This window comes from Cynocephalus volans, chromosome 17, assembly GCF_027409185.1.
Source record: "Cynocephalus volans isolate mCynVol1 chromosome 17, mCynVol1.pri, whole genome shotgun sequence".
Classification (NCBI taxonomy): Eukaryota; Metazoa; Chordata; class Mammalia; order Dermoptera; family Cynocephalidae; genus Cynocephalus; species Cynocephalus volans.
Window position 1 is genome coordinate 38,760,075 of NC_084476.1, and position 27,317 is coordinate 38,787,391.

The 27,317-nt window shown below is 41.0% G+C and overlaps 1 protein-coding gene across 1 annotated transcript in view; it reads right to left on the minus strand.

Moving 5' to 3' along the window:
- LOC134365581 (stimulated by retinoic acid gene 6 protein-like) overlaps nt 1-27,317 on the minus strand; it is a 35,133-nt gene that overhangs the window by 4,829 nt on the left and 2,987 nt on the right. The window contains exons 3-11 of the mRNA XM_063081682.1: nt 26,157-26,287; nt 18,731-18,851; nt 17,072-17,117; nt 14,590-14,718; nt 12,697-12,767; nt 11,395-11,506; nt 9,245-9,398; nt 2,602-2,677; nt 314-395 (exon numbers count right to left, since the gene is read on the minus strand). Of these exons, the coding sequence (XP_062937752.1) occupies nt 314-395; nt 2,602-2,677; nt 9,245-9,398; nt 11,395-11,506; nt 12,697-12,767; nt 14,590-14,718; nt 17,072-17,117; nt 18,731-18,851; nt 26,157-26,287 (922 nt within the window). The remainder of the gene's footprint in view (nt 1-313; nt 396-2,601; nt 2,678-9,244; nt 9,399-11,394; nt 11,507-12,696; nt 12,768-14,589; nt 14,719-17,071; nt 17,118-18,730; nt 18,852-26,156; nt 26,288-27,317) is intronic.

A 27,317-nucleotide genomic window follows, 5' to 3' on the forward strand; every position in this document is an offset into this window, starting at 1 on the left:
AGTGTCTCAGAGCAGGAGGAAACTATGATTATCTCTGACACATGCCCAGCAACCCTGTCTCACCTGAGGTTCTCCCACCATCCCAGGGAAGCAGGTGTTGTGATTGTCCTCACTGACAGATGAGGAAACTGAGGGCCCAATGGGGACGGTGACTTGTCACGAGTCATCCAGCAGCAGAGCAGCACTAGACTTGAGGACTCTAGAGGCCCATCAGGGCTCTTCCTTCCCCAGCGCTGCCCCATCCACGGTGCAGCATGGCAGGTTTGGGCATGTGGCTTAGTCTCAGAACACAGAGAGGCCTCTGCACACTTACCACACTCTTAGACGAGGAAGGATGATGGAACTTCAAAGGGAGAAAGTGTTTATCACCTGCCCACAGCCTCTTCATGTGCTTCCTGGAGAAAAGTGAGAAATTAGGTAATGTTCATACCTATGACTATGCAGAGTCAGAGCTCAATAGAGAGAAAACAGAGAGAACTGGGAGGCCGATGGCAGGCAGCCTGGCCTCCCCTGTGTTGATGACAGCTCATCGTGTGTTAGTTCTGATTTTTCTTCAAAATCTTAAAGTTTAAAATATTTTCTAAAAATAATGTATATTTTTCAAGTCATCATGGTGGCCGAATCTGATAGATGGGATTATGTACGGCTTTTATTTTTTTCACTTTGTTTTCTGTATTTTCTTATTTTACTATGGTGAGTATGTATTATTTATGTGATGAGATTTAAAAACAATTAAAGACGGAAAATCAACTTTTTTGATAACCCAACCTTATAATAACATAAAGGGAAATCAAAAAGGGGCAACAACCCCTCACAATCCCACCCCCTCAGCATGTCACTGCTTCCTTTTTCCCATGTTCTAGTCCTGACCTGGCCCTGTGCCTAAGGGTCAGGCTGACGTTCATGGTCCACACTCCCATTTGCGTCCTGCTTTTTTTCACTATCTCCAGCATTTTTCCCGGCTGTTTTGTACTTTTCATGACCACTAAACTAGAAAGACTTAGAATGAAATAAAGAATATAAATATCTCATTAATAATTTTTATACCTATTACATGTTGAAATGATACTATTGGGACATATTGGGTTAAATAAAATATATTATTAAAATTCACGTATCCTGTCTCTTTTTACTTTTTTAATAGTGGCTATTAGAAATTTCAAAATGCATTTTATTATATTTCTATTTGTCAGCATTGGGACTGAGTGTGCTACCACCAGTACACAACACACACACACACACACACACACACACACACACACACATATTTGCATTGTGCATAGAAAATTTATGAAAGGAGACACAGAAAATAGTTAACAGTGGTTAGCTTGGGATAAAAAATTAGGGACCCAAGTGGGAGGAAGACTTACTTTACACTAATATTCTTTGTAATATTTTTTAAAAGTGCCTGTACGTAGGTTGGAATAATGTTAAGAGAAATTAAAATGTTGACACAGTGCTAGTGCCCTGCAGTTTTTAGGTTGCTTTCTCATTTATAATTTCCTCTGCCCCACGGTCCTCAGGGGACAGGAAAGGGATCCCCATTCCTGGGTGACAGGTAGGGGGCATGGAGCAGGCTGGGCAGGCACTCAGGCTCCTCTCCCCATATGCCTTCTCCTCCCTCTGCCCTCAGCTGCCCTCCTCCACATCCGTGCGGCCCCCTCTGCATCGTGGTTGTCCCTGGTTATGCTCAAATGTCTCGCTGAGTATCTCTCAGTCACGTGCAGATGAATGAGGGAAGAAGCAGACATAGGCCCATCAGGCAGGGCAAGGAAGTAGCAGTGTCCAAACTATCCATGGGGTCCAGGGAGAAGAAAGTAGAGAGAGGATTGAGGCAAGGCTCGGAGGAGAGCCGGGCCCTTCGTGCCAGGAGAGTCTCTTTGTGGATGCCATCTGCAAGAGTCCCACCTTTTGGGCAGGCAGGTGGGGAGGATATAAGGGCAGGATATCCAGGAGGGTGGGAAATTGGCTGCAGGCTTCCCGTGAGAGAGAGAGAGAGAGAGAAGGGAGCAGTGGATACCTAAAATTCTACTGGTATCTGCATGCAAATGCCCACTACATATTTAAGGCTATCCCCTCTTCCTGCACTGCTGTTCTTGCAATTGATGCTCTTGGTCCCCTGCCTCAATCTCCATTCATGTCCCCTTGAGCCAGATTCACCTGCTGGGAGCCCAGAGTATTAGCCCTGGAGAGCAGGGCAGGTCTGATACCCAATAGAGATGTCTGAATGTATAAGAAATAACAGAGTCTCTGGGATCAGAAAGACTTGATCATTTGCTAATTGCTTGGGGAAGTTATTTAATTTTTTCCAGTCTCAGCTCTCTCAACTGTAAAAACGGAGATGAGAGGTGAATGTGCTTACCTCTTAAGGTTGTGGTGAAGTTCAAATGAAGATCCTAAGCATAATGCTTGCTCATCATACAAGCTCAAGCCAATAGATGTTTTTTTCCACTCTACCAGAACATGTGGCTTATCCCTGAACTTGGACATACTTCCTGGGCCCATATTGGGGACCGCAGACACTGCTTGGGAATTCTGAGAAAAGCCTGTCAGATGATTTCCTGGCTGAAGATTCGCAAATGACTCCCAGAGTCCTCTTACCTGTAACAGGCCAAAATGTGGAACAGATAGCTCACACACGTGAGGGAGGCAGGCAAAATAGTCACCATCCAGGCTCCTGAAATACAAAAATGTGAGAGGCCTCAAAAAATAAACATGAAACTCAATTTCCAAAATGCAGAATCCTGCATCGGAAAGGTCTAGTCAAAATCTATTATACATCGTTTGACATATCTTTTGTGTAAATAAACATTTGCTAATTTTTTTGTCTTATTTGAGCCACACACACTCTCCATATACTTTATTTCCTGCACAATCCTCTCCTTTGGTTCTAATGTTTTCACTCTGCAGTGAATAAAGGGAAGAGGAAATTATGGAGTACACACATCATAAGTAGCCTCCATCCATGGAAAACAACACTAATATTTGACTTCTAAGTGCCATTTTTATGAGGAAGTGGGGTTGTTGGGTACACAGCAATTGTAATTGGTTATAAGGATAACCAGGATCAAGAGGTCTTGGTTATTCACTCATTCACTCTTCAGCAAGTTTTTAATGTTTACAATCTGATTTGCTCTCAGAGAGATTCTGTTTGTTTGTGAGAAAGGGATGTAGAAACAGAGAAGGAAAATGATTTGTTGGCTTAAAAGCTTCTGTAGAAGCTGATTCTCAATAGGTGCAGAAAAAAACCTTTGCCAAAATCCAACATCTCTTTATGATTAAAAACACTCAACAAACTAGAAATAGAAGGGAATTTCCTCAGCCTGATAAAGGGCGTCTGCTAAAAACCCACAGCTAATATCAGATTTTATGGTAAAAGACTGGATGCCTTCCACCTAACTTCAGGGACAAGAAAAGAAACGACTGCTTTTGCCAGTTCTAGTCAACATTGTACTGGAGGTTCTAGCCAGTGCAATTAGGCAAGAAAAAGAGAATAAAATGTATCCAGATTGGAAAGGAAGAAGTAAAACTACCTCTATTCACAAATGACATGATTTATATGCAGAAAATCTGAGGGAATGCACAAAAAACTATTAGAACTAATAAATGAGTTCAGCAAGGTTTGCAGGATAGGAGACCAATATATAAAAATGAATTGTATTTTTATATACAAATGATAAACAAATCCAAGATCAAATAAAAAACCTTTTGCATTTATAATAGTATAAAAACCAAAAAACACAAGAATAAATTTAGCAAAATAATATACAACTTGTACACTAAAAACTCCAAAAGATTTTGGAAGAAATTAAAGAAGATCTAAATTAATGGGAAGACATCCCATGTTCATGTACAGGTTATTCATTTTTAACATAGCAATACTCCCCAAATTGATCTACAGATTCAACACAATCCATATCAAAATTCCAATGCCATTTTTGCATTAATTGACAAGTGGTGTGGTCCACGCCATGGCGGGGTCTTGAAAAGAATAGCTTGGGCTGCCCTTTCCAAGTTGGCAAGGCCCCGGAGGGAGAGCTACTGGCAGGGCCACGGCTAACAGCACTTGTCTTCACTGTAAAGATCTCTGCCTCGGCACAGTGGTGCTGCTTTTGCTTTCTCTTTTGATGTTTTGGTCAGCGTGGCAGTTTCCTGAGTTTCCAAAAGATGCAAAAAATGACACAAAAACAGTTGTTGTCATAAAATTAGATTATCCCACAAAAGATCCGGGAAGACTGAACAATTCCAAATTGTCCCTTTTGAGTCAATTTATTACACCAACAGATGTTTTAAAAACACCTTATGAGTAGACATGAGCAATTGTTTTTACCGAAGAAATTAATAAACAATAGAAATCCCCATCCTTTTCCCACCATCTGGGTAAATGCTTATATGGGTTATAAAATGGGAAAAGGAAAAATTTGGTACCTTCCTAGGGGACGTCCTAAATATGACTTAAGCTGGCAAACGTCATTTACAGGGGATTGCATTAATGGTAAGATAATGGTTGGAATTAATGGAAAAAGATGCTATAGAAATAATTAAGTTTATGAGAAAGAATGTGTAGAAACCCTGTTACTCATTGGTTCCTAAGTTAAATAAAAACATCTTAGTAAGATATTGGGACAAAAACATATGATGCACAACTTTCCCTCCTAAACATAAAGATTATAGATGGAATTTTGAATGCACCTGATTTTGTGAGGGATGGTGCTGTGCACTTTGACACTTTACATTGGGCCACACAGCCATTATATTAAGTATATGCATGATAAAGCTGTTCAAATATCCTTTATTCTTTTTCCAAATGAACAATAGGTTCATGCTTATAGAAATATGAGAATCATTAAATTTTTAGTTGATTATAAGTTTAATTGTTAGATTTATAAGTTTTAAATATAATTGTTAGAATTTTTTATAGTACTTAAAAGTTAAAAATATATATAAGGTTTGTTTAACACTTTGTAATCGCAATCGCTGCTGTCTCAATTTTGAGTCAGACATATAATTTATGCTTGCTGGTAGTAATAATATTAAGGTTAATACGAGGGTAAGAAGAAAAGAAACACAATGGTGAAAAACGTCAAGAACAGCGAGTCACGGACTAATCGACCACAACAGATATAATCACCAGAAAGAATTGGCTGACCACTGAGTTTTATTTAAACTTGTGGACTATTAATTTTATGAGAACTGACATAATTTTAAGAAAAGTTTCCGTTTAACTATTGGTTTAATAATTTTAAAGGTTTATGTATTTAAAATGCCCACATTAACTCCCCCATGTTGTGTAACAAATAAAAATGCTGTTTTCGGTCTGAAGGCTGCTTCAGCTGCTTTAGCTGCTTTGGCTGTGACAGCACTGACAGCCTGCAGAGCGAGAACGTGCTTCAAAGGAACCGAGGTCTCTGCCTGTGTTTGTTATTTTCGCCAACTCTTCATCCCTTTTTCAAGGTCCCCCAACTCGACTGGAGCTGGTCTCCGGCAGACAAGCTAATCCTAAAATTCACATAAAAATGAAGGGACCCAGAATGAGCAATATAATGCTGAAAAAGAATAAAATCACAGAACTCATAGGTCCTGATTTCAAACTTACTGCAAAACTATAGTAATGAAGCCAGTGTGGCAAAAGGATAGGCGCATATGTCAATGTAATAATAGTATGGTCAATTTATTATCAATACAAATGACAAGATAGTTTAATGGGGAAAGAATATGCTTTTCAACAAATGGTTCTGGGACAACTGGAAATTCACATACAAACCAATGAAATTAAACACTTACCTTACACCATATATAAAAATTAATTCAAAACTGGATCAAAGGCCTAAATGTAAGAGCGAAAATTAAAAAGTCTTGGAAAAAAATGTGAAATAAATCTTCATGGCCTTGGGTTAGGTGATTATTTCTCAGAAATGACACCAAAAGCACAGGTGATATAAGAAAAAATAGATATGTTGGACTTCATCAAAATTGGAAACATTTGTGTTTCAAAAGATACCATCAAAAAAGTGAATGCAACCCACAGAACAGGAGAAAATTTTTGCAAATCATGTGTCTTATCAGGGATTTGTATACAGACTACATAAGAATATTTACAGCTCGGCAGTAAATAGACAAGTAACTCAAATTTTAAAATGGCCAAAGAATCTGAACAGATAGTTTTCAAAAGAATATATACAAATGGCCAATACGACATGTAAAGATGCTCAATATTATTAGCCACTAGGGAAATGAAAATCAAATCAACAATGAGATTCCACTTCATACACCCTAGATGGCTGTAATCAGAGAGAGGTAATAACAAGTGTTGGGGAGGATGTGGGGAAACTGGAATTCTCCCATTGCTAGTGGGAATATACAGTGGTGCAGCTACTTTTGAAAACAGTCTAGTGGTTCACCAAAAGATTAAACATAAAGTTGTCATATGATCCAGCAATTTCATTCCTAGTTATATACCCAAGATATATGAAAATATTTTTTAAAAACTTTTATGTAAATGTTCATAGCAGTATTACTCATAGTAGCTAAAATGTTGAAACAACCCGAATGTCCATCAGCTGATGAGTGGATAAATAAAATGTGATACATCTGTACAATGGAATAGTAATTGGCAATAAAAAGGAATAAAAAACTAGATAAAAAGTTCAGACACATGCTACAACATGAATGAACCCTGCAAAAATTATGCTAAGTGAAAGAAGCTAGTCAGAAAAGATGACATACTGTATGATTCCATTTATGTATGTCCAGAATAAGCAAATCCATAGACAATAAAAATAGATTAGTGATTGTTTAGGGTGGGAAGGGTAAGGGAAACAGGGAATGACTTAAACTGGGTCGTGATTTATTTACAGAATGATGAAAAATGTTCTAAATTTGACCACGGTGATGGCTGCACAACCTTGAGAATATACTAAAAACCACTGACCTACTCAAATGGACAAACTGTACAGTACGAGTACATGGATTATATCTCCGTAAAGCTCTTTAAAAAAAGAAAGAAAATGAAAGCTGATTTCCTTTCCTTTCAAGTTTTAAGTGTATCCTTGCCCCAGGATCATGAGGACAAATTGAGGTCCAAATCTCAACCAACCCAAAGGATTTACGGTAAGCCACCATAAATCCCACCCCAGGGTATGCAGGGGAAGATGTCCTTGGAAGGGATGAATGAGAGGAATTTGGCCACAAGACCAGTGAGTGCAAAGCTGCTCCCACCAGCAGCATGAACACACCCTCACACCTTTAATGTAACACCTTTCTCTTCCCATTCAAAGGTAAAGTATGTTCAGCCTAGAAGTCTCTAGTTGCAAGAGGGTAGCTGTTTTAAAGCCAGAAGAGACTGGGATACAGGGGAAAATGTTGATTCTCAAAATGTGTATACATGTGAGAAACACATCAAAACATGAGTGGAGATGGTGACATAGTCACTGCAATGCACCCAGACCAAGAAACTGAGGTTTACTTTAAAAACTTGCTCTGAACATACATGGAAATGGGGAATTTCACAAGTAAGACTTAGAATGGGTATCACTAAAACTAAAGATGAGAATACGCTCTCTGAGTGTTGTAATTGGGACTCATTATGCCGAACTTAAATCTGCACTGAAGACAAGTAAAAATCTTCAGGGGCAACAGTACCAACCTTGGTGTTCACGTAAAAACTTTCCATGATACATATAAGAGAATAATTTATATTAAATCTGTTCCCCTCTGGTTTTGATATACTCCCAGCTTATGAGTTGTAAGAGAAAAAAGCCATTTGTATCACCTGTTTTGTGGCTTAAGAAACATTTGGTAATTGACAGCCGTCAAATATCAGAGCTATAAAAGCTTTTGGAAACCATTTAGCACCCCTCTTCGAGCTCCATTTTACAGATGAGGAAACTGAGACCAAGAAAGGGGTCCTGACTTGTGCTATGACACAGAGTGAGTCTATCCTGACATCTTGTCCAGGATCCTTTCTCATCTGGGAATACTGAACAACTCTTCTCCCTCCACAGGCAACAGATAAATCATTAGAATATGTCATTTTCAAAGAAAGCTTCAATTTTAAGATAAAGTGACTTTCCTTTTGTCCATTAAAAAAGGGCAAAGGACGTGAACAGACACTTCTCAAAAGGAGACATACAAATGGCCAACAGGTATATGAAAAAAATGCTTGATGTCACTAATCATCAGGGAAATGCAGATTACAGCTAAAATGAGATATCACTTCGTACATGTTAGAATGGCTATTATCAAAAAGATAAAAAATAAACGAGTGTTGGCATGGATATGGAGAAAGGAGAACCCTTTTACACTATTGGTGAGAATGTAAATTAGTACAGCTATTGTGAAAAACAATACGGAGGCTCCTCAAAAAATTAAAAATAAAACTACCATATGATCCAGCAATCTCTCTTCTGGGTATATATCCAAAGGAAATGAAATTAGTATGTTAAAGAGATATCTGCACTCCCATGTTCACTGCAGCACTATTCATAATAGCCAAGACCTGGAATTAAGCTAAGTGTCCATCAACGGATGAACCCATAAAGAAAATGTGGTATATATACACAATGAAATACTAAAAAAAAGGAAATCTTGTCATCTGTGGCAACACGGATGAACCTGGAGAACATTGTGTTAAGTGAAATAAGCCAGGAACAGAAAGACAAATACCACATGATCTCACTTATACTAATATGTGGAATCGAAAAAAGGTGAACTCATAGAAGTAGGGGGTAGAAGGGTGATTACCAGAGGTGAGTAGGGCAGTGGAGGGATTGGGAAGATGTTGGTCAAAGGATAGAAAATTTCAGCTAGACAAGAGGAATAAGTTTGAGGTCTATTTTTAAAATGTGACTTTCAGGCGAAGTTTGAGGTGTAAATAAATCATCTTAAAGAAAGGTTAAGTCTTGGTGTTTTATTTTTTCCAAAGTGGAAAATAGAGGATCATTTAGTCCTTCCCACTGGCATTGAAACAAAATAGGCTTTTTAAGATGAGAAAATTATCAGAGCATGTTCAGCTCAACCCTGGTAGGTTTTAATGCAATGATCTGTGTTCTGAACCCTTTGTTCTTCTTGTCAACCCGGGGAGGCATAAATCAACTCTAACACATTTTCCCCCAAGACCAGTCATCTCAGACAGGGAATATGAATACTAGCAGCAATAATTACCACACGTGCATACCTGCCACCAGTTACAGGTCCCATTCTCAGTTTCCCACGTAGGTGGTAGGAACGTGGCAGATGGTTTTACCTTTGGCGACGCTGATTAGCTCTTTCACCTGCAGGATGACCAGGGTCAAGGTCCCCGTCTGGTTCTTGGAGTCAATGTAACTCTCCAGCTTGCCTTCAAACACGTCCAGCTTGTCCCTCACGTACACGAACATGCAGAACTCAAGGACAATGAACTGGGGACACAGACCAAAGGTTTGAGGTGTCACCTGAGTCCAGATCAGCATGGCAATAATCTCTCTTTGGTTTCCAGGCTAGTCTCTCCCAGGCATTCAAAACTCTTCTGAAAATGCCTCTAGACACTGGCTATTCTAAGATGCAAGGTATTGTGAGTTCTTGGGCGGCAGGAGTCACCTCAACTCTGTTCTTCAGTCTGCAGCATACAAGACTAGGCCTTCCAAGGGCTCGAGGAACTTTTCAAACATTCATGGAATCAGAGGGAAAAGAATGACTACCTTTGAGTGAGGGGTGACCTTGGGTACAATTCCAGCCATATCTCCCACTGCTCCCCTTCATTGATCTTGTTAGGAGCCAAGTTGGAGAACGTCCTGTTTCCTGTACACGTGTCATGCTTGCCCATCATCCTGTCATCCTATTGTCATGCCATCAAACTTCCTATCATCATGGCACTGCCTCTACAGATCCCACTGTCATTTTACTCCACCAACCCAATCAGGTTTGTCTCTGAAAGTAGAGCTCATATGCTGTCTCTTGAGGCAGCTTCTCAATCTAGAATGGTCCACTAAACTTCCAGAGCACTTTCACCTTATCCCTTTTCTCTCTTAGGACGACAGGTACCTCACACCATATCTTATCTCCTCCTCCTGGACCACCAGCTTCTCCCAGGCCAGGACAGTGGTGAATCAGCTCTCTGCCCTCTTCCAGCTTGTAACACAGTGCTTGGCATTCAGCACATAAGTACATACTCAATAAATATTTAAGGAACACCATAACTCCAAGTGAGTTATTCATTGTTGCAGAGAACTCTAGTTGTCCCTTAAAATCCATTCTCTCTTCCTTGGGCACAAAGCTAGACTTCATTTCCCAGCCTCCTTTACATTAGGTGTGGCCACATGGCAGGTTCTTGCCATTGAAAGAGGAGTGGAAGGAATGTGTGATACTTCTACACCCAGTCCACGAAAACCTCCCACACGCATCTCTCCATGCTCTTTCCCCTTCTGTCGACTGCATGCAGATGGTGAGGAGGTCCTCAGGAAAGGTGAGGAAGGCACAGGATGGAGGAATCCTGGGTTCCTGAGTGACCACATGGAGGAGTGCTTCTCCCTGCCTGCACACCCATTCAGCACTGTTGTGTGAGCAAAAATTATATATAGTGTTAATCCATGAAATTTAGTAAGTTACTTGGTACTTCAGCATAACCTAGTTAATGCATTCACTTAACAACTTAATCACAGGATTAACTTAAGTATTGTCCTCACACATGTAACACGAGCAGAAGACAATTTGGCCTTGCTGGTTTTATTCCTCTATTATGATCCGCTTTTGACTCACCCATTTTACCTCGAATAACTTTGACTGCCCAGATTGTTGTGATTCCACGCTTGATAAAACGTTAAAGTCAGAATCATGCCAACATTTAAATTTTTTTGTGGAGAAAGCAAACTTAAATAGGATTTTAAATTTTTGATCCATTTAAAAAAATATTGTACAGTAAACCAATTCTGATTTATCCACTTTAATTTTTAATTCACTGAAGTTATTCTTGTCTGGGTCAATTGTTTTACTATTTAAATGATCTGATTTTTGTTCACAGCATAATTTACTGACTATAGGTTCTGCTAATATAAGTTTTCTTTAGAGATTATTCTTTCTATCAAGTCAGATTTCCTGGGTCAAATTTTGCATATCAAAATGTTTTCAAATGTATTTTTTCTTCCATCAATTTTTAGTCCTCAGTAAACTTTACCATGTGGAGTTTTAACCATTACCAGTTTTATTCAGTGTTGATTATTCTTACTGGTAATATACACCATGTGGGAAAAAATGTCCATAGAATCAAAAAGGTGGGGTCAAATCATTATACTTCTTCAATTTACCATGATTCAATTTTGATCCAGCTTTTTAGGAACATTCTGCTTGCCTCAAAGACTTCATAACACCAGTCCCCACCCCGTTTATAAAATGTAAAAGGATTTTCTTAGAGCTACTTACAAGATACAGGCAGATGAAAGCCAACACAATGGTCCCAATCATTCTGCTTGGAAATTGAAAGCAGGGGTCCCACTCATATATCCTGGTTTGGAGCCAAGACTTCTTTTTCTCTCTGTGAATAAATAAACACCAAGGAAAGAAAGGCTGGCATAGGTAAACAAATGCCCGATTCCTCTGAAGATAATGCCATCTCCTCCTCTTCATCTTGGAGTTTAGTATAAAGAAAGAGTACCGGTCATTTCCATGGTTTTCATCCTTCCCTTATTCTTAAGAACAAATACTGGGTTTTATTTCTACAGCAATTCACCAGACTGAAACACTAAAGTTCTTAACCTCTCTTGCAGCTAAGAGCGACCAGACTACGTTCAGGCCAATAAGATGTGACCGGAAGTGAACTGACATGGTGGGCATCCAGGGTTGGTATAGACTTCTCACCTCCAGAGTTCTTTTATATGAGAAATTTCTCTTGTTTTTGCCACTATATTTAGGGTTTTCTGCTATATGTAGCCAAATCTAATTCTAACCCAAATACTAGCTTTGCCACTGTGTGACCTTGACAAGACACGAATCTTCTCTGGGATGTATTTCCACTTGCATAGCAGCAGAGGCAGGTGTGGGATGATCTGTATGACCTCTGAAGGTCTGGTGCTTTTGCCTGACTATCCTTTATTTGTAATGGTATCTCAGGTTTCTTTTGAGAAACTACCCCTCCCCTACCCTGAGTCCTACTGGGTATGTGACGCTGATACCACATCCTGGCTCTGGAGGGAAAGAAGGAAACGTGAGACTCAGGCTTAGCTAATCAGTGAACTCCAATCACCTAGCCACAGTAATTGAATCCGGGGTGACACGTGATCCAATTTGATGTAGTGAAATGCATTCATGGGACTTTTGTCGGAATAATTGGGGAAAAAAAATTTCTCTTTCTTCTGAGCTTAAACCAACAGGGTATAAGCTTAGAGAATCTGGGGGCCACCATGTAGAGGAAGCCCACCTACCTGTGAGGCCAAAACAGATAAAAGCAGAGCTGAGAGGAGACTGAGGGAGAGAGAAGTGGTTCTGATAATATAAGTTAAGACCCTGGATGGGGCCGCCTGAAACTTACTACCCCTAGACTTTTTAGTGATGTGAGTCCATAAATTTCCTTTCTTGCTTTAACCCAGTTTGAGTTGAGTTTCTGTTATTAGCAAACAAGAGTCCTGACTACTATAGTGCCCTTCCTGTTGTCCCGAGGGCTGTCCCACTCTCAGGGCTCATCAAGGCTCATCAGCGCTGGGGTGAATGAATGAAACTGCTGCTTACTGCAGGTGGGGCTTTCTCAGAAGCCGCTTGACATGCTCTGCTTGGTGCACTTCCAAGATTGGCTTTTCTTCCTGTGAGAAAGGAGACAGGCTTATGATTGGTGCACAAATTCCTGTTACGGTTTTGGTCTTTGAGAGGGCAGTCACCACAGAGGGCAGGATTTGGGGTACGAGTTGCTCTTCTGGATTAAGCATTCCCAAGCACCTGTCATTTCTTGGACAGAGGAGCAGGGTCCTGTTTATGAAGCACTTGCTTTCATGAAATGCCAGAGGTCTGGCCCTTGACTCACCTGCTTCCTGACTGTACCAGTCACTGGTGTTTTTTTCCCTTGGAGATTTGGCGATTTCTCATCATGGATCAAGCCATGTTTCAAGAATGAAACATGTCGAATCCCAGCATTTTTACTTTTGGGGAAGAGGAGTTCCTTTTGCTCATTTCTTATTTTTTCAGCACTTTAAAAAAGAAACTTTAATGGTATGTTTTAAAATGTTTTCTCCAAGCGCAATGAGCTTTCCACATTAATCATCTACTTTGCTACATATGTTGAATATGTAAATTTTACATGCTGTGAGATGAGATATATCTAGAACTTGAGTAGAATCCAAAAGATCTGGTGAGAATCCTGCCTGGCTACTTAGTAGCTGTGTGCCTCAGGCAAGTTATATCTCTACCTCTCAGGCCCCTCAGTAGTAAACAGAGAAAATAATAGCAGCTTCCAGAAGGCTGTCGTGAGGATTAGAGAAGATAATATCTGCAAAGCACTTGTACAATGCCTGCCCAGGACAAACACTGACCATCATAATGAAGATAACCTTTCTTTTTTCTAACCATTTCTAGTAAAGGCATCAGAAAGGGCCTCTTTTTCCATAAAGAAAAAAGTATATATTTATATAAACTTTTGTACTTTATGAGAAGCACCTCATCAGCTCTTGTAATTGGGAGAAATACAGGAAGACTTAATTTCCATATTCAAATTTAAAAGTTAAGAAGCTATGCCTATTAACTGGAACAGCTTAGTGTTATTTTCTTGTTTTGTTTTTAAGCAGCGATATGGCACATTATCCCCAGATTCCGACCTTGTGGCTATTCATAAACATACTGGCTCCCTCTCCTTCAAGATAGGATTGTACCTTCCTACTCAAGTGAAGGCGTGTGGGTCAAACAAGGGCTTTGTTCAATAAAGTCTGGATGGAGGTGGCATCATGGGGAAAGCTTTTAAAGCTGGCACGTACATTACTACCGTGCTAATCAGTCGTGTTCCTGGTGGTGGCTGCTCCATAGTCTGGGTTGCAGAGTGAGAAGAACAGGGAGAAAGCCCCCAGCACACCCGTGATAGGCATGTAGCAATAGTGAGAAATATACCCTATTGTTTTAAGCCACTGAGATTTGGAGGCTGGTTTGTTACTACAGCATAACCTATCTTGTCCTGACTGTCACATACTCATTTTGAAAATATAACCAAAGGACAAGAAAAACTCAAGGTCAGTAAAACAAACTATTCCCAGTTCTTTCAAACTCTGGTGATGGAGGGACCAAAGCTGTGGCAAGTGAGCCCCGGTGGCATAAGTTCAGGAGGCCCCAAGTTCTGATTTAACAGTGAGTTGCAGGAGGAGAGAAAAAGACCTCTCCTGACCCCAGCGTGACCTCAGAGCTGGAGCCAGGTGTCCTGAGCAAGAGGCTGTGTATAACCGTGGCTAACAGAGGTTCCACAACTAAACTATGTGGGTTCCACTTCTGACTCTACTACAGATCAGCTGGGTGACCTTAGACAACTCAACTCCCCTCTCTGGGTCCAAGCTTCTGAATCCAGAATGTGAGATGTAGTCACAGCACCTGCCTCCCAGGTGAGAGTCAAACCCATCAGGACACACGGTGCATATGCTTAGTACTCACCGCCTGGAGCTCCCAGCCCAAGTGGACCCTCAGAGCCTTGACAAACATGTGCAGGAAGCGGCCCAGCAGGAACACGAGGCACAGCAAGGAGGGCCAGTAGAACACGAGGCTCTCGTATCTCCCCAGAAACTGCAACAGGAGCAGATGATGGGGCGTGAGCTCTCGCGGGGCAAGGCCAGGCCACCGGGTGAAACCGTGGACAGGATTCTGACTCCCCAGCCCGCTCCCACCAGGGCCACTCTCCCGGAGTGTAGAAGTCAGTAGCCAATCCCCGCTGCCCAGCCCCACAGCCCCGATACAAGTCTTAGCACCCCCATTCTGTTTTATAGAAACAGCTTTGATGGCTTTTTTTCCTGATTAGGAAGTAAAATGATCCTTTTGGAAAATATGAAAGAGACAAACAGAGGTAGATAGATGTGAGGAGGAGGCAGGGAGGGAGAGAAACAGAAACAGAAAGAGGAAGGAAGGAAGGAAAGGAGGGAGGGAGGGAGGGAGGGAGGGAGGGAAGGAGAGAAGAAGAAATAACCCGTAATTGTCATACGGTTGGTAGCAACACAAGCTGATGGAAGAGAAACAGGTCTCTCAAGATGGTGCACATAGATTTGGGGGCTTTTAGTTTCCTTTTGGTGAAAAAACATGTTTTTTTCACTGTTTTAAGGCAAATACTATTGTTTTATCTTTTACAATTTGCTGGTTGGTTTCTTGTTTTATTACATTTCCAGGGTCCTATTCCCCCCGTAGAAAATTGGGGGTTGATGTTGTGATGTTAGGGTGCAGGATAGAGACACACTGAGTTGTAGGGGCTCGTGTCGTCCCTTCATCCTCCTCTCCAGCGTGTGCTTGTGGTTTAGACATACCGCCGTCATCAATATTTCAGTGTCTTTCCTCTACATCTAAATCTAAATCTCTATCTACGTCTGTACATCTACAGTAGTCCCCCCCGTCTGCGGTTTTGCTTTCTACAGTTTCAGTTATCTGCGATCAACTGCAATATGAAAATATTAAATAGAAAGTTCCAAAAATAAACGGCAAGTTTTAAACCGAGCAGCATAATAAAATCTCATGCCATCCTGCTCTGTCCCGCTCAGGACACGAATCATCCCTTTGCCCAGCATGTCCATGCTGAATATGCTCCCCGTCCATTAGTCACTTAGCTGTCTCTGTTTTCATCTCACATCAGCACAAGAAGGGTGAGCAAAGCACCATAAGATATTTTGAGAGAGAGAGAGAGAACACATTCACGTAACTTTTATTACACTATATGTTATAATTGTTCTATTTCATTATTAGTTACTGTTAATCTCTTACTGCAAGTAATTTATAAATTAGACTCTATCATAGGTATACGTGTATAGGAAAAAACATGTGTATATATAGGGTTTGATACTATCTGCAGTTTCAGGCATGCACTGAGGGTCTTGAAGTGCATCCCCTGTGGATAAGGGGGACTACTGTACGTGCATCATAAACTGAGATTGTACCACATATACAGGTCTGCATATGTTATTCTCATTTTCCCACGTGGTTATAAATCATTTGCAAACATCAGTTTTAATACCGCATCACAGTGCATTATTGGAAATCCAGTGTGCTACCCATTGCGCTACAGAGCACAGTGCATTGGGATGAATCAAACTTTATTTAAACTTTCCCCTAATATTTGACATTTTAGACTTTCCAATGTGTCATTTTTATAAATAATGTTTTGCTGAATACTTTTAAAAACGTGAGACTAAATCTTATTTCCTTAGTCTGGATTCCACTCCCATGATTCTTTAACTGGTAAGTCAGGTTCCCCCCGGGACTCTGCCAAGTATTCCGCCTAGTGCACAGCAGGGCTTAACATTAGTGACTCTGAAGTAAGATCCTGCCCTTGCCCCTCGTTAACCACGAGCTCTGGTGTGCCCCTAACCCAGGTGGCCTCCCTTGGCTCCCCCTGCCCCCTGCTAGCACTTCTAGTGCAGCAAGACACCCTCTTTCATCTTGCTCCTTTTCCTGGGGTCCAAGATTAAGAGAGAGAAACCTGTTTCCACCAACTCAGGACAATGCATGGCAAAGTTGGAAGGGTTCATCTTCCAAGACCGAGTCTCCCGTTTTACAGAATGAGAAACAGGGGCTACATGGAGTGGAAAGAAATGGGCTTCAGCCAAACCTGACCTCAACTCCCAACTTTCCTGCTTCCTACAAGTTACTTAATATACTTGGGCCTCAGTTTCCTCACCTGGAAAATAGGTGTGATGGACATCCCCCACCTTGCAGGGCTGCTGTGAGGATCGAATGAGAGAACATCCGTCTCTGAACGAGCACCTTGATGAACATAAGGTGCTGTACAAATAGAAGCATCACAACAGCTCCAACACCCCTTTTGCACATGTGAGGAAGCTGAGGCCCAGAGAGCGACAGAGGCTTGTCCAAGGTCACACAGCAAGTTGGCCACGGTGATGGCACTGGACACCCTAAACTCAGGTCAGCAGGAACTTACCTGCCCATGGGGACACCGTGCGATCTGAAGAACAGTGACAACAAACCTGCAGGAACAGAAACAGGGTTTGGGGCACTGGCGTCTCTTCCCAGCACAGCCCCAGGAGCAGACGCCGTGAAAATAGCCAGATCCCGCCAGCCACACTTCCCTCCCTCCCCCAGGAGGGCTGGTTCCCAGGACTCCACGCAGGTCCCTCCCCCGTTAGGCAGCCTGCTAGTGCCAAGTCGGTACCCACTAAACTCATTTAACACGCCTCACGTAGATACAGTCTCAGCATCCATGAGGACAGAGCAGGAAGCCCTTAGGGAGCTCACTCTCCCTCCTCTCATCATTCAGGTGGTAGGTGGAAGTCCAGAGTTGGCAAAGATCAAGTCCAGGGTCACACACAGAGGCACCAGCGCCAGGACGAAGACCCAGGTCTCTTGAAAGAGCCCGTGGTGAGGCTCTTTCTGCCTCTCCATGACTTTGTCTATAAAGACTACTTCTTACCCCACTCGATACCTTACCCCACTCGACACACAATCCTGGCCACATTCAAGCTCGGGTCATACCCCCATGGTGCCCGAGCTGCTGAGCAGTTCCCACCACCCTGTTCTCTCCTGGTCAGAAGTCTGGCAGAGGCTGATGAGACAATATACCATGTCTAACCCTGCATGCTCTCCATTTAAATGTCTAGAGAACAAGTCACTTACAAGCTCTGGAATTGTAGCCATTGGTGTGTTAGTTGTTTGTGCGCCCCCTGACAGTTGCTCCTGATAGACTGGACCTGAGGACCCTTGCCCCTTAGAAAGTGCTGGATGGGGGAAACAGCCCAGCAAGAGAGTTGGAGGTCAGGAGATGAACCTCAGTGGCTGGAGAGAGGAATTGTTCCTGGGGTCGTCAATCAATAGTGTTCCCTGGGGCCAGCTCAGTGCCAGGTCTGGTGTCTGGTGCTGAGGGCACAGATCTCAACACAGTCAAGGTGCTCTGTCTGGTAGGAGCAATTGTCTATGAAGCAGGAGCATATATTTGTCACTAGACTTGCGGGGAGGGGAGATAATACACATGGGAATAGGAACAGACAAAGAGACCAGAACACATGGTGCACAGGGGTCTGTCCTGTTTCCAGTGTAGTCCTGGCTCCTAGTGGGGATGTAACAGAATGGTTGTTGAATGAGTAAGTGGACAGATGACACAATGTGGGAGTCTTGTATGGCTGGAGGTGTGTAGTAGACACTGCTGGGGGATGGGGAAAAAGGGAGAGGCCAGCCAGTGATGACCCCAAATGCCACGCCGAGGCATATGAACTTTCTCAAAGTGTCCCAAGAGAAGCTATGTCAGCACTGAGAAGAAGCATCAGATGGACTCCTGCTTCCCCCGATGGGACCCCTGGCAGTTTACAGAAATGAATTTTCCTAAATCCCTGACTTCAAGGAATATTCTAATCATGAGCAGCCTGTGTGAAACAGATAGAATGCTGGCCTGACCTTCTGAAGCCTCAAATGCAGTCCCAAGAAGGGGCTGCAAAGGGACATTGGACAAGTCACCCCTGCCCACTGGGCCTCAGTTCTGTACAAAGGTGTCCTCCAAGGGGAGCTCTTGGATCACCTGCAGCCCACTGTCCAGAGTCAGCCATGGCCAGAGGAGTCGAGGGAGGGCAGGCGGGCAGAGTCATCTTACCAGATCAGAGAGTAGCTGAAGCCGAGGACAGAGCTGACCAGCTGGAACTCCGACGAGAGGCAGGCAAAGAAGGGGAAGTGGGACAGGCCGACTTCGATGCCGCCGATCAGAAGCATGAAGGCTGGGAGAGATAGGGCCAGAGACACCGTGAATGATGTTTCTCATTAGGCTCTGGGGAGTCCCAGGGAAGCTGCGTGCTTCATGCTGACCTCAAGTCAGGGACCTCAGGACCCACTGAGCTCTGTGGGAAAGTCCAGTTTGGGATGGACACGGTGGAATGCAACTTTCATTCCTGCATGCAGCAGACCCTTCCTGGTCTCTGTTCTATGCCAGGCCTGGGCTAACTACTGAGATGAAGAAGACTAGGTCCCTACATTTGATTAGCTCACAGTATGACAGGTGGAGATACATTAATAAACAAATGCACAAACAAAAGAGAGTAACGTACTGTGAGTGCACCAGAGAGAGAAGACATGGGATGTGCATGGAAGCCTCTTGTAAACTATAGTGCACTTTATATGTAAGGCAATAATCATATTAATTCAGCCACTAACTTGCTCTGAAATGGGCTAACAGCATCCAGTAAAATCTCATCATGCAACAGGACTTTCATAAGTGTCTACTTTGAGTGGGGTCCTGGGCCAGGCACTAAAGGCAGGAGGAATTGACAAGGTTCTTGCTTTGAGATGCTCACAGTCCAAGGGGGGAAAGTCAGTGGTATGAAACGTACTGTAACAGAGGCACATTCAACCTGCTGCGGGACACAGAAGAGGAGGCCGCTGATCTCACCTGGGGGCAGGTATCAGGGAAGGCTTCCTGGAGGTGCTGACATTTAGCAAGGCCGTGCAATATAAGCAGAAGTTTGTAGGATGGAGAGACGTAGGGAAGGAAGGGCATTCCTCACTCAAAGGATACAAGACGGTCAGTATTTGTGTGAGTGTGAGGGGTGGAGGGCTGGCAGGAAAGAGCAATACAAAAATCATCACTATGAGATAGCAGCTTCGGCAGCAAAATGTTGTAATTTCCCTGAATTCCAACCCTCCCGCCCCTGCCATAGAAGCAGACAGAGGAACTAGAATGGCAAAACCAAGAATCCACAGACAACATCTATGACAAACGTAGGTGACAAGACCCATCCAATATTGTCTCAGTAAGAGGAAGCAGAGGGAAGGCGAGAGGGAATCTGAAGGCTGGAGAAGTGAAGAACCCCCAAATTCCCAGCAGAATCTAATTGGAAATTGGAGCTAAAACAGCTGCTGAAACTGGGGCAGGTGCTGAAGGGCGCAGTTCACAGGCGAGTGTAAGCAGATTGTAGTAAGATCTGAAGACGCTGGAGTTGTCTGGGCCCCATGAACTCACTATAGTAACAACCGAAGGCCCATCCCAGGGTGGAACTGAGCATAAACTGCTAGCAGGGGATCCAAAATGAGAAGGAGCTGCGAAATCGTGGGTGCAGACAAGGGTGGAAAAAAGAAGCAGACTCAGAAAGTCTGAGAAGATATGTAGACAGATGATAGAGGGATGGATGATGGCAGATATATTGACAGGTGATGACAGGTAATGATTATAGATCGACAGGGATAGATGCGTAACGATAGACAGATATAATAATGATGATTGATAAATATAGATATAGATATAATCACATTATGAAAATAGAAGAGGCAACTCTAGAGCTGTGAAGCAAGAAATAATACTCTGGCCCAGGCTTCCCTCTTAAATTTATAAGAAAATTCATTTCACTCAAAAATGAGCAACAGAAAAATATTAATCAAATCCCATTCACAGTTATTATAAGAAAAAAAAGATAAGGAGCAGAAAAATATTACTCCGGGTAATAAAACTACTCCTAAAAGAGACCCCTAAGACAAAGAAAAAACTGTAACCTAATATCAATGTCAACTAAAAGAAATTGAGAAAATGAAAGAATCTAGGGATGAAGAACCTATAAATCAGAATTTTAAAAACCAAGAAAGGAGGTGATGGACAAAAAGATTTGATAAGACAGGCCAGAGAACTCAGAAAAAAAAAAAATTAGAAATACAAGACAAAAGATCATTTCAAAAATGAAGACTAAAGTAAAACAAACAAAAAGTTGATAGCCTAAACACATGACTATAAAGAGCTTCTGAAAACAGAGAAGGAAAAGAACACACTGAATTTACACCTCTTCATGAAACAACCAAAAAAAAAAAAAAAATATATATATATATATAGATAGATAGATAGATAGATAGATGTGAAACAGCTGTTTTCAAGGCACTGGACATTAGGCAGCAGAGGGTGATCTCTGAGGGACACGGAACAAATGGGCTGAGCCCTGCAATGTCCTCACTTTACCGCAGAATGCAGTCCAGGCAGAGGAAACCCAGGCAGGGATCTGCAGACTCTCTGAGTTACGGAGATAAAACTGAGAGTCTGGGAAGACAAAGACAGCTGGAATTTGCAGGAGAGAGTACTGGAAAGGAGGGAGCAGCTCACAGAGAGAACCCTGGGAGACAGAGTTCCCCTTGAGTCTTCAGATGATTACTGCTAGCACAGTTGTATGAGGGAACTACCCAAGACCAGGGAAAGGTTAGAGGTAACTATGTCTCCAACTCACTCAGGCCCGGGAATGGCGCCTGTTCTCACCAGCCAGACTGAAAAATCTCATGACACCAAAAGCATGAGCAAAATTTGGACTTGATCAAAATTTATAACTTTTATGTATTAAGGGATGTTATCAAGAAAGTAGAAAGAAAACCTACACAATAAGATAAAATGTTTTCAAGTATATCTGATAAGAGTTTAATAGACAGAATATAGAAAGAACTACAACTCAACAACAAAAAGACAGACAACTCAATTAAAATATGAGCAAAGAGCTTAAATAGACATTTCTCCAATAAAGATATACAATTGGCCAATAAGCACACAAAAAGATGCCCAACATCATTAGTCATTAGTGAAAGGTAAATGAAGACAACAATGGGATACCACTGCACACCCACCAGAATGGCTATAATCAAAAACAAAACAAACAAACAAAAAAACTGTTGGCTAGGATGTGGAGAAATTGGAATCCTCGCACATTGCTGGTGGGAATGTAAAATGGTGTAGCCTCTGTGGAAAACAGTCTGCCAGTTGTTCCTCAAAAGCTAAGCATAGCTTTGACACAGCAAGTGATCCAGCAATTCTACTCCTAGGAATATAAACAAAAGAATTTAAATAGAGACTCAAATAGATCATTTTACACCCCTGTGCACTGCAGCATTATTCACAATAGCCAAAAGATGAAAACAACCCAAGTGCCCATTAACAAATGAACAGATTAACTAAATGTGGTATAGACATGCAATGGAGTGTCATTCAGCAACAGAAAGGAAGTTCTGATTCATGCTGCAACATGGATGAACCTCGAAAATATTATGCTAAGTGAAAGAAGCCAGACACAGAAGGACAAATATTGTGTGATTCTACTTAAAAGAAATATCTCAAATAGGCAAATTCACAGAGATAGAAAATAGATGAGAGGTTACTAGGGACTGAGGAAGGAGGAAAAGGGAATTATTGCTTGATAGAGTTTGTGTTTGGGGTGATGAAGAGTTTGGAAATAGATATTTATAATGGTTGTATGACATTGTGAATGTAATTAATGTCACCGGTTGTATACTTAAAAATATTAAAATGGAAATTTTTATGTTATATATGTTTTACCACAATAAAATTTTTTTAATAAAAAAGGAGCAGAGCATCAGTTAACTGTGGGACAACTTCAATGGCCTAATGTGTGTGTGTGTGTGTGTGTGTGTGTGTGTGTGTGTGTGTGTGTGTATGTTTATTACATAATGTATGTGTGTTTATATGTATATTATGTAATGTGTGTTTATATGTATATTATGTAATGTGTGTGTATATGTATATTATGTAATGTGTGTGTATATGTATATTATATAATATGTGTGTATGTATATTATACAATGTGTGTATATGTATATTATATAATATGTGTGTATATGTATATTATATAATATGCGTGTATGTATATTATACAATGTGTGTATATGTATATTATATAATATATGTGTATGTATATTATACAATGTGTGTGTATATATGTATATTATATAATGTGTGTATATATATTATATAATGTATGTGTATATATGTATATTATATAATGTGTGTGTATATATATTATATAATGTATGTGTATATATGTATACTATATAATGTGTGTGTATATGTATATTATACATATGAGGACACACACGGAGTCCTCAAAGAGGGAAGGGAAAAGAAAAGTATTTTATGAAATAATGGCTGAAATTTTTCTAAATTTGAGGAAAATCAAAATGCAGAGATCTCCTCAGTGAACCCCAAGCACAAGAAATTGCCCCAAGGCACATCATAATTTAATTACTCAAAATGAGTGATTAAAAATACCAAAACAAGTTTTCCCCTAAGATGAGGAACAAGATGAGGATGCTTGATCTGATCACTTATATTCAACATTATACTGGAGGTTTTATTCTATGCAATTAGGCAAGAAAAAGAAATAAAAGACCTCCAGACTGGAAAGAAAGAAATAAAACTGCTTATTCACAGGTGATATGATTGTCTATGTAGAAAATATTATAGAATCTGCAAAAAAGCTACTAATCGGCAAAAAAGAATAAATGAGTTTAGCAGGGTTTCAGGATACAAGATCAACATACAAAAATCAACTGCATTTCTATATATTAACAATGAACAATCAAAGTTAAAGTTAAAATATGAAAAAGATATAAATCTGACAAAAGATGTGAAAGACCTATCCACTGAATACTACAGAACATTGCTGAGAGAAATTAAAGAAACTCTAAATAAATGGAGAGATATATTATGTCATGGGTCATATCGTTAAGACTCAATATTGTTAAGATGCCAATTCTTTCCAAATTAATATACAAATTCCATGCACTCTCAAACAAAATCCCAGCACTTTTTGTAGAAATTGACAAACATTTTAAAATTCATATTGAAATGCAAAGGACCTAGAATAATGAAAAAAACTTTGAAAAATAACATAGTTGGAGGATTAACACCACTTGACTTCAAGATTTATTATAAATGTATAATAATCAAGACAGTGTGGCATTGGTGCAAAGATAGAAAAGTAGATTAATGGAACAGAATATAGAGTCCAGCAGTATGCCCACACATATGCAGCCAATTGATTTCCAACAAAGGTGCAAAGTCAATTCAGTGGGCAAAAGACAGGCTTTTGTTGCTATAATTAGTGCTGGAACAATTTTCATTTGGCTATACAAAGTAAAAACAAAACAAAACAAAAACAATTTTAAAAAAACCTTCAATCCATACCTCCCCCATGCAAAAAATAAAATAAATAAAATAACATAAAATGTATCACAGACCTACATGCAAAACTGAAGACTATATAAAACTTCTGGAAAAAAACATAGGAAAAAATACACATGACTTGAGCTCAGGAAAAAATTTATTTTATGACACCATAAACATGATCCATAAAAGAAAAAATGAGTAAACTAGATTTCATCAAAATGTAAAACATCGTCATCTCTTCAGAAGAGTCTGTTGGGATGATGAAAATATAAGCCATAGACTGGGAGAAAAGATTTGCAATTCATATATCTGATAATGTACTTATACCCAGAACACATAAAGAACTCTAAATGCTCAATAAAAAGAAAACAAAAAACCCAATTTTTTAAAAAAGGTAAATGATTTGAACAGACACTTCGCCAAAGAAAGTATAGGAATAGCACATAAACACATGAGAATATGCTCAACATTATTAGTCATTATGAAAATGCAAATTAAAACCACAATGAGATACCACTACACACCTCTTTCTGAGAATAGCTAACCTTTAAAAGACTGATCATACCAAGTACTGGCAAGGAGGTGGAGAAACTGGACCTCTCGTACTGATGGTTGTAATCTAAAATGGTACAATCACTTTGGAAAACAGTTTGACAGCTTCTTAAAAAGTATGATCTAGGGCCGAGCCCGTGGCGCACTCGGTAGAGTGCTGCGCTGGGAGCGCGGTGACGCTCCCGCCGCGGGTTCGGATCCTATATAGGAATGACCGGTGCACTCACTGGCTGAGTGCCGGTCACGAAAAAACGAAAAAAAAAAAAAAAAAAAAAAAAAAGTATGATCTACTATGTGATCTCTATGATCCAGCCATTCCACTCATAGGCATTTGCCCAAGAAAAATGGAAGCATGGGTACGTACAAACACTGTACCCAAATGTTCAGAGCAGCTTTATTTGCAATAGACAAAAAGTGGAAGTAAATCAGATGTCCATCAGCAGGTGAGTGAATAAACGAACTGTGGTATATCCATATAGTGGCATACTACTCAGCAATAAAAAGAAGGATGAACGACTGATACATTCTAAATGTACATGAATCTCAAAATAGCTACGCTGAGCGGAAGAAGCTAAGCCAAAAAATAAAAAACAGAAGAGTACATGCTGTAGGATTCCATTTATACAAAATTCTGGAAAACGCAAACTAAGTATATCAGTGGTTGGCCAGGAGATGGGGGCAGTGACAGGAGAGGGGACGGAAGGAGCGTTTACAAAAGGAAACAAGGAAACTTCTGGGGTTTCTTATCCTGATTGTGTCAGTGGTTTCATGGGTATAAACATTTGTCAAAACTTCTCAAATTGTATACTTCTAAGAGATGTGTAGTGGTTGTAATATGAATTTCCTTAAAGACTAATGAGATGTTAGTAGGCATTTGATCATATAGACTTGGAGCCCATGAGAGGGAACGAGGCTGGACAGGGGGCATTGAGAATCATCGTATAAAGGACAATTGAACCTGTAGACTGGAGTTCTCCTTCAGGTGGAGCATGAGGCATGGGGAAAGATGAGGCCTTAGGCCAACGGCCAAAGAAGTAAGCATTGCTCTTTGAGGAGGAATCCTAGGACTCGTTGACATCAAGAAGGCAGCCATAGATCCCTGTACTGGGGATCTGCCACCAATAAATAAATAAATAAATATTTTTTTTTAAAAAGCAGCAATAATCAGCCACAATGTATATTGACAAAATAAAATTAAAAATAAAATAAAATAAATAAATAAAATTAAAGCTGAAAAGAAAAATAAAAAAAATAAAATAAAATAAAATAAAAAGCAGCCACGGCTATGACCCATGAGAACTTTTTTTTGGGGGGGGGGGCAAGTGAGGAAGAACCTACCTTGCTACATCATATCTAAATGACCTCTGGATCTAACTGGGGGAAGCCCCACCAACAAGTGCGAGGCATTGACTATGGGCAAGGAACAAGCTGGGAAGGACACGTCAGTTCAGAGTTTATCCCCCGATCCCAGAGAACCCCTGCCACGTGGTCTCTGATAGCAAGAATTTCCATGGCGAAATTCTCAGCAGGTATGAGGCAGCCCTAGTACCTTGGGCCCACTGCGGGACCCGCAGGGACTGGTAGTTTTCTGAGAACAAGAACATGATCTTGTTGGCTGTGGCCCCAAAGGCGATTCCGTAGGACCATCGGTTACTAAAAGTACCCACGAAGTCCAGAGGCCTGTGAACAACAGAAACAGCTTGTGAGGCCAGAGGTGGCTCTGAGACTTCCCACAGGTCACCTCTGAGGCAGCGATTCCATTCTGGGGAGGGATTATTGGATAGTGAACTATTCGTTGCAACTGACATCTCCTGAGGCACGCGGTGCCACGTCTGGGGCTAGGCACGGATTCAGGGTACTGAAGTGAGAAAGGCAAAATTCTTGCCCTGGAGGAGCTCCAAGTCTAGTGGCAGACACAAGCAAGGACACTGGTAGCCATGACATAAAGCAAAATGGGATGAGTTTTGTCTATGAGGGACACAGACCGTACGACTCAAGGGACCAAAATAAGGAGTGTGTCCTAGACAGGTTTGGGGGAGCCTGCCCTGCACCCAGCCACGGTCTGTGAGAATTCTTCCCTTCAGTATCCCTGATGAGGGTCTGGATATGATTGGCCGTGCTGGTCCCCTGTGATTGAAGGAGTTAAGAATATGCCACCCCCAAATATGCCACTCTGATATATTGACTATTTTGAGTTAAAAAAAAATTTTTTTTAAAAACACAAAAGGTACAAGAAGATCCCCCTGACCTTCATGCTGTTTCTTAAAAACAGGAGATAAAATTTCTATGTGAAAGATGCTCTCCCTATACAGAAGGAAAATAACATTCCTATCATCAAGGATGGGAAGTTGAGGCCATGAGAATTCTGTACAGATCTTATCAAAATAACTCTTATCTTCCAGTCTCCCCACATAATTTAGTTACTTTTTCACAGCTTTTTGAATGTGTTCAACTCTGTGTCTTTGGGTCTTCATTTCCTTATATGGATTCCTACGTTATGCAAAATCTATATTAAGTAAATATATGTGCTTTTCTTCTGTTGATCTGTCTTATGTCAATCTAATTTGCAGGCCCAGCCAAAAAACCCTAAGAGGGGAGAGGTGAAATGTTGCCTGCGCTATCTGCTTGTGCCTTCTGGCCACAGCTGACTCCATAATTGGTGGCCACCCATCTTTGGATGGGACAATCATGTGTCTGATCTCATATTTTA